At 33.6% G+C, this 7797-nt stretch overlaps 1 protein-coding gene across 1 annotated transcript; it reads right to left on the reverse strand.

Annotated features, from left to right (window-relative positions):
* Nucleotides 1-4123: 4123 nt before the first annotated feature.
* Nucleotides 4124-7797, reverse strand: LOC124938382 (F-box/LRR-repeat protein 17-like). The gene is made up of 11 exons (XM_047478808.1): nucleotides 7041-7797; nucleotides 6714-6815; nucleotides 6468-6612; nucleotides 6186-6370; nucleotides 5999-6103; nucleotides 5652-5749; nucleotides 5352-5557; nucleotides 5204-5270; nucleotides 4826-4911; nucleotides 4623-4724; nucleotides 4124-4441 (listed from the first exon to the last, which is right to left on the reverse strand). Exons 1-11 carry the CDS (start codon nucleotides 7634-7636, stop codon nucleotides 4376-4378), a joined length of 1758 nt encoding a protein of 585 aa, XP_047334764.1. The 5' UTR covers nucleotides 7637-7797; the 3' UTR covers nucleotides 4124-4375.

The following is a 7797-nucleotide window of genomic DNA, read 5'->3' on the forward strand; positions in this document are numbered from 1 at the left end:
TTTCTAGTTTTTTTAGAAAATGATTTGGAGTCCCAAAATTAAAAAAAAAATCATTTTGAATTTTGAAAAGTGGAATCAAACATGCCTTAGGACCAGAGCTTTAAGCATGGGGTTCATTTTTATCGGTCGAGGTCAAAAGACCATCAGTTTGGGTCGAAGCTCAGGATCTTCGGTATGAGGACTGAAGTCCCTCAATCGAGGTTCTAAGAACTTTCAGTCATTGGCTGATCTTACCGTCTAAGTGTATATACCTATCGGTCCTATACTAGCTCTAGGTTAAGTTCATCGGTCCTAGGTTCAGGAGCTCTCGGTCCTAAGTTTGGGATTCTTGGTCCCAAGGTTAGAACTCTCGGTCCTAAAGTTAGGAATCTCAGTCCTAGGGGTAGGGAGTCTCGGTCCCAAGTTATGACTCTCAATCCTAGGGTTAGGGAGTCTCGGTCTCAAGATTAGAACTCTCAGTCCTAGATTGGATATCTCGGTCATAAGTAAAAATCCCCGATCGGATCTCTTAGTCCTAGCTTAAGAACATTGGTCCTATATCTCGGTTCTAGCTTAAGAATATTGGTCACATGCCTCGGTCATGGTTCGATTTTCTCAGTCCTTGGTCTCGGTACAGATCGAGGAACCTTGGTCGGATCTCTCAGTCCTAGGCTAACAAGCCTCGGTCCTCAAGAACACTAAGTGTAGGTTTTTTTAATTCATATTTTTAGCTTTAATTCTTTGATCTAAGAGCTTGTGTAGCTTCACAAAGCTCTTAGGAACATGTTGATCATCATCTCAAGGTATCAATCGACCAAGATGATGATAAATTTGTTCAAAACAGTTTGTGATCAAAAATCGGGTTTTTGATTTTAAAAATGTTTTGAAGTGTAAAGAGTTATCCAATAGCTTTATTATACTACATATACTTGATTGGTACCAAAACAAGAATACTGGTTGTTCGTTTTGACCAATTTAAAAACTCAACATTTTCAATTTATTTTGAAAATTTTAATTTTGATCAAACATAATCGGGATGGATCAAACATGATCCAAACAGTTGTCCAACATCATTACAATCATGTTGTGAAGCTTTCTAGGTTGTCATGATTCAACAAAATTAACCCAAGAAAAGCAAACACATTTTTTTTAATTTTAAAATTCAAATTTGGGTTTTGTTATTTAGATCGATTGATCGATTTTGTCATATTTAAATAGTTTCTAAATATTTTAGGGATGAATTTTCAACCATAAAACATCATAAACAGCAAACATACAAGCTTATGCAATTTCAAATTTAAATAGTAAATATGAATTAGAGGGTGATTGGAACCATACCAAGGATTGGAGAACACTCCTTGATCCTTAGGAAAGCTTTATGGATGTTTAAATTCAAGCTTTTAAGACCTCAAACAGAAAATTTGAAAAAATACGAAAGCTTCAAGTTTTAATGGCGGATTTTTGATTTTTTCAATTTGGGGTGATGGGTTGGTTCATTATTTTCGGAATTACTTATAGGGGTATTTATACTCGTCCTGAGTAGGGATGCCAATGGGGCGGTTCGGAGCGGGGAATTCAATTACCATCCCCACCCCGTTTTAATTTCGGGGATTTTTTTAATACCATCCCCGCCCCGTTCGATTTTTTTCGGTTTCGGGGAATCCCGCGGGACACCATTAATAATTTTTATTTTAAAAAATAAATAAATATTATACAATAAAATTATATAAACCAATTTTTTAATATAATATATATTATAATATATTAAAATTTTATATTATTATAAAGAAATAATTTTAATAAATATAGTAAATAAATAAGTATATTGGTAATTTAATATATTTAATTATGTTTATGGTATTCGGGGCAGAATTGGGGTGAAAACGGGGTGAAATCGGGGCGGATCGGGGCGGGGGACACAAATACCATCCTTGTCCCATCCTCGTTCGGTTTCGGGGAAAAACCGTCCCAAGCGGGGCAATTCGGTTCGGTTTTCGCGGGACGGTTTCAAATTATTATCCTTAGTCCTAAGTCGGTGGAGGCATCTAGTGGCCTGAATCGGCAAAAAGTCATTAATGACTTTTGGTTATTCTTGGCTAAAGTTGCCGGAATATGGATGATTCATCCCTATTTTGATTTCAAACTTTAAATGAGCCAAAATTGTGGACTAACGTTTGAGTTCCAAGTTGGAGAAATCATCCACGATTCTTCATCCTTATTTGTTCGGCGTCGCGATGGAGAAGAAGACCGGAGTTCAAAACGACCTCGTTTCGCACGGATTTGGACGTTCTGTTGGTGTTCCGTCAGCGCTCCGTCAAAGATGGGCGTTCGGAGGAACAGAGCTAATGCTCGCTTTAGTTGATCTTCCGTGACTCGGGCACATGCTGTTTTCGCTACAACGGGCTATGCAGAGCACTTCTGGGCGTCGATGAGAATGCTCATCTGATGGCTCATTTTTCGGTTGTAATTTTCTTTGGGAGTTTCAGTCACACATGATCATGAGTTTTTTTTTTATTAAAAATTTAAAGGTTTATTTGAAATTGATTTTTTTTTCCTCTTTTAATTATAATTTTGATCTTTTTAAATATTAAATATTTTTAAAAAAATATAACAAATATTTTATCCGTTTATTTTATAATTTTTAAGTTTAAATAAATAATTATTTAATAGTTGCAATAAGATTTAATCAAGGTACTTACCAATATAAGAAGTACAAAGCTTAAATCACATAAGTAAATATAGATGGATAGTTACAAATTTTTATAACAAAAATAGATTACACATATCTGTCTATTTAAGAATAAGAAATTAAAAACATAAAACTATTTTTTTTAGTTCTTCTTCCTCTCTGAAGGCCCTTTTATAGGCGGACCAATCAACTGAACCTTCGAGAAGTCTCAGCTAGTCATTAATATGAAAGGTGGAGATCTCACCTTGTAGTCTTTGATTTTGGCCAAAGTCCATTAACGAGCTTTGTCGTCTTCGACTGAAATGTTCTTATGTGGGCTTCGAGAAGCTTTCTTACTGTCTTCCATTTCGGTTGTTCATATTTCCTTGAAAAGGGTTTTTTCCTTTTTTAACTAGGCTCCCTATTTATTTCTGATGTTGCAAAGAAACCCTGACTATTTTATTTGTTTTATTTTAACCCTAGGGTATAGCCTACTTGATGCTTGGGTTTTTAATATAGTGTCTAGCCATAGCCATCTTACTTAGCCTTTTTGGTTTAGGTTAAATGGTTTATGTATTTTTTGTTTTTGTTTTTATTTTTTATATATTTAAAGTAGTCTAAAATTATTATTAATTTATTTTTATTTATTTAAATTTAGTAATGTAAGTCAATATATATTTTAAATATATTTAAATTATTATTTTAAAAAATTAGTACAATATAAAGTAAATTTAAAAATTAGTACAATATAAGAAAATATAATATATATGTATAAAGATTTTGTTTGTATATCTTAGATGATGTTATTTTATATATTTATATTATATATATAAAGGAAAATAAATGAAGAAGAAAAAACATATTATCTAACAATATTTTAAAATTATTATTATTATATATATATATATATATATAAATAATTGAAAAAATAAAATATCTATATAAAAGTTTGTATATATATATTTTATAGTGTTATTTTATATATAAATATATAAATGTGATAGAGATAAAATTACAATATATATTGAAAAAATAAATATTTTTTAAATTAATGAAAGAGAGAAATGTTTTATCTATAAGTGAGAATCTTTCCTATAAATTGATATATATATATATATATATATATATATATATATATATATATATATATATATATATATATATATATATATATATATATATTGAGAAAATATAATATAAAGAGTTGTAAATCTTCTCTCAAATAACTTTGGTCTAAAGAACAATAAAAGCACAAACCATCCAATAACTTTGGTCTAAAGAACAATAAAAGCACAAACCATGCATACCTTATTGCTACACTTTTTTTTAATTATTTAAAAATACTCTCAAATAATCCAACATACCATTTATATTCCTCATAATAACATCAGTAAATCTCCTACCAATAGAAGCAAAGATACAATTTTTTGTTGATGTGCAGCTATACAAATAATGATCAAGAAAAAACACTTAAAAGATATCCAAAAGAATGATTGTTATATTATTGAATTTATTTTAGTTTCAGACAAAATAGCAGCAAATAGGAAGTTGTAAAATAAACTGTTCATAATCTCAAATGGCAGAGATCCTAAAGAAGATAATTGTTGTACTAATGGAGATAGTACAAATATACTCCCAAGAATACAAATACAAATAAAATTGGATTAGAGTCTAAAGCAAGCAGTAAGCAGGAGGAATCACCAGTTGACCTAAATCTTCCATCTTTTATCATTCAACTAACACAATACACCTCCTTTTGCAAACTCTTTTGTCCATTTTGTCTTTGTCACAGGCCTGTCAAATGTCAAGTATGAAGATAATGAGTGAAGTTCAGATCAAGGAGACTCAAAATAGAGCAGCAGCTAGAAGCAAACCAAGTCAATTTGCCAAATGTTCACATTTAAAAAAAAAATAACTGTCTTTTAGAAATTCAACCATTACACATTTATGAGTCAGAATTATTCTATGATATTACCTGCTCATCACCAACAAAATTAGGCACGCGAACCCTCTTAGAACCATCAGCCAACCTTTTGGCAGGAAAATAGTTTTCAGTTGCAGAGGATTCACGAGAAACCTGAAAAATGCAAGAAATTGGAGGCATAGTTCCTGTTAGATTAATTTTCAGACAGACAAAAAAAAGGAATGAAATTTACAAAGTGAGAAACACAATTCTACCTGTTCTTGAATAACTTGAGTCAATGTATCTCTGCAATCCCATGCATGGACAATTTCCAATTTCGGACAGTGAAGTAGTAACCTCTCTGAAGACAAAGATAGTGTTTAAAGATACATTTGATCAGTCTTCAGATATGGAACATATTGACTGTATTTGTAAGCTAGTCACAAGAAAACCACAATATTTAAACTGAAAGTGAATTTTTTTCTGGTATAGAATTGTTTCAGATCATAATCCAAAATAGAGCCATCTTTTTTCTTCATATGGTATCCAAGTTATGATCAAATATCTTTAAGATCATTGAGATTGTTGATGTACATGGAAAAAATTGATACCAAAACAAGTCAATTATTAATATCTGCCAAAAATGAACTCACCTGGTTGTAAATTTGCACAAGAGTTGAGGTTCAGTTCACTCAGTTCTGGGCAGTTCAAAAACAAGGCCTGTATGCAAGCCATATGGTCAAGAAATAAAATAGAAAGGCAGCCAATCAAAAGCAATTTAGAATAGAACCAAACACTCACATCCAAACCAGAACAGCCCCATAAGCTCAGTTTCCTCAAATGGCTATGTTTGATGATTAACTTTTGGTAAACATGGTGCAACTTGCTATTAGGAGTTTTTTCCAACTCACATTCATTACTTTGTTCAGAACTTGGATCGCATATGGCCATCCCACAATCCATAACTTCCAAAAGTGGAAGTTGAGTTGTAGCAAATTGAATTCCATCTAAAGTAAAAAAATAAAAAAAAAGCAACTCAGTCAGTTTCAGATTGACTATATATATGCGCTTGGGTTTAAGCCAGTTCTTAATTCTTCTTACTTGATGTAATGTTAGGACATTGTGCAAGAAGAAATCTTCTCAATTTATCAGGTAAGACATTGCAAATTATTCCAATACCATTGTCGGTTATGCTAGACCTGACCACAGAGATGAAACAATAAACCAAACATGACATGTAAGGGACATGGATGTACATATAACCAGAATAAAAGTTTGATAGTCAAAAGTTGGTAGGTTTCTAACTTTTGATACCGTTTTAAAATATATTAAGTAGTGGGTATTTGGGTTGTTGATTAAATAACATGTTATTTGAAATTAATCACAAATAATTCACGCATAAAACAAAGCTTAATGTTTTGTCATATTACATCAGAAGTGAAACTCACCCACTTAGATCAAGCAATTCAAGGTTTGAGTAGTTAGTAGCAATTGCTGCAACTGATGCATCAGTGATTTCTGATCCATGTATTAAAGCAAGCATTTGTAACTCCCTGCAGAAAGATATTGTAGTAATTAAAACTCAATCTAAATGGGGCTTTAAGTTATTCTTTCCTGTCCAAACAAAATACAAACCTCAAGTTCGATGCAGCAAGAGCAAGAACAACAGCATTAGAAAGCCAAACTGATGCAATATGTAATTTTTGTAACCTTGTGCAGTGCCTTCCCAGACCATGAACCATACTAGTGAGATCAGTGTTATCATTTCCTTGATGTGAAAAATCTAATGAGATTTCCTTCAAATTTGGACAATTGAAAACCTATTTGAACAAATGAACATAAAAACAAACTAGATTAAGCAATGTTACTTTTAAGGCAATGTTAGAAAGCTACAAGAGAACAGAACAGAACATTTACCATCTTGGAAAGAGAATGAAGATCTGAAAGCCATATGGTGGAAAGACTTGATGAAAGGAGTACAAGACTACCTAAGTTCGAGCATCCTTCCATCTTAAGGGTAGTAAGGCATCTTTTGTCAGCAACAAATCGACCCAATTCATCACTGCATTGCATAACCAAGTTTAACAATGAATAATGGGTTGCATTAATTTACCTGTTTGAACTAGTTAATACAACCAAATGGTATAGAGAAGAAACCCTTACCCAGTTATGCGATTGACAGATTGACCAGTTGTATAAATCTCCATTGACTCCAGATTAGGGCATGAAAATGCTATGCAAGCTAACATCGTTGCATCCACATCACTGCAAGTGTCAATCAATGCTATCAATAAAAAAATACATTTACTCCAAGATCAGATCAGATCTAATAGGGGTGTAAGATGGATTGTATGTTCTTTTCTTTCTATTCCTGATCAGTTCATTGATGGATGAATTTCTACTTATGTCATTTAGTTTAAACTAATTGCTGATCTGGTTATCCAGCTGAAAAAACCCTAGAATCTAGTAGGGTATCAAGGAAAATCCAACCTTTCTAATGTAAGAGATAGTCTGACCAGTCCAGGACACTTCTTCAATACCGATCCAACAAATCCAATCTGAGATCTCGCTGGAATCTTAAGTTTCAGCTCCTCCACCGTCCTCCAAACTCTCTTCGACGTATCTCTCCAGAACTTAGACACGTTCGCCGCCGACAACAGAGATGTAGGCGGCAATCTCCTTAACACCTCCGATAAACAAACCATCGGCAACCCACCAGAACCCACAACCATATCCATCTTCACGTCATCAAACTCAACTTCCTCATTGAAATCAGGGGAGACCCTTTCATCGATATCATCGAACGACAGTGCCCGCCGAAGTTGGGTGGAACCCAATCTAGGTTTCCAATCGAGAGAAAGAGGAGAAGGGGATGGAGCGACAACAATGGATGAGCTAGATTCAGTAGGAGTGGATAGGATGGAATGAGTGTTACAGACATGACCTTTTTTGGGTACTCCGCATCGGCCACAGTTATAGCTACCACGTTTCTTACCTTGCTTGGATTGTGAGAGATCGGTAATAGAGTAAACTATGGGTGTGGATGAACCATTGGTGGTGGTGGGATGAGGTTGGTGACCCTGCATCTGATCGATTTAGATAATTGATTTGGAAAAGAAGTGATAGATGCAGGATCACATGAAGGGTAAGAGAGAGAGAGAGAAGGAAATAGAAAAAAGGATGACTGAATAAATGGCGGAGCCAAGGCTAAGGGTTGAAGGCTGAAGAAGGCGGGAGACCGCGAGTT

This window comes from Impatiens glandulifera, chromosome 5, assembly GCF_907164915.1.
Source record: "Impatiens glandulifera chromosome 5, dImpGla2.1, whole genome shotgun sequence".
NCBI lineage: Eukaryota > Viridiplantae > Streptophyta > Magnoliopsida > Ericales > Balsaminaceae > Impatiens > Impatiens glandulifera.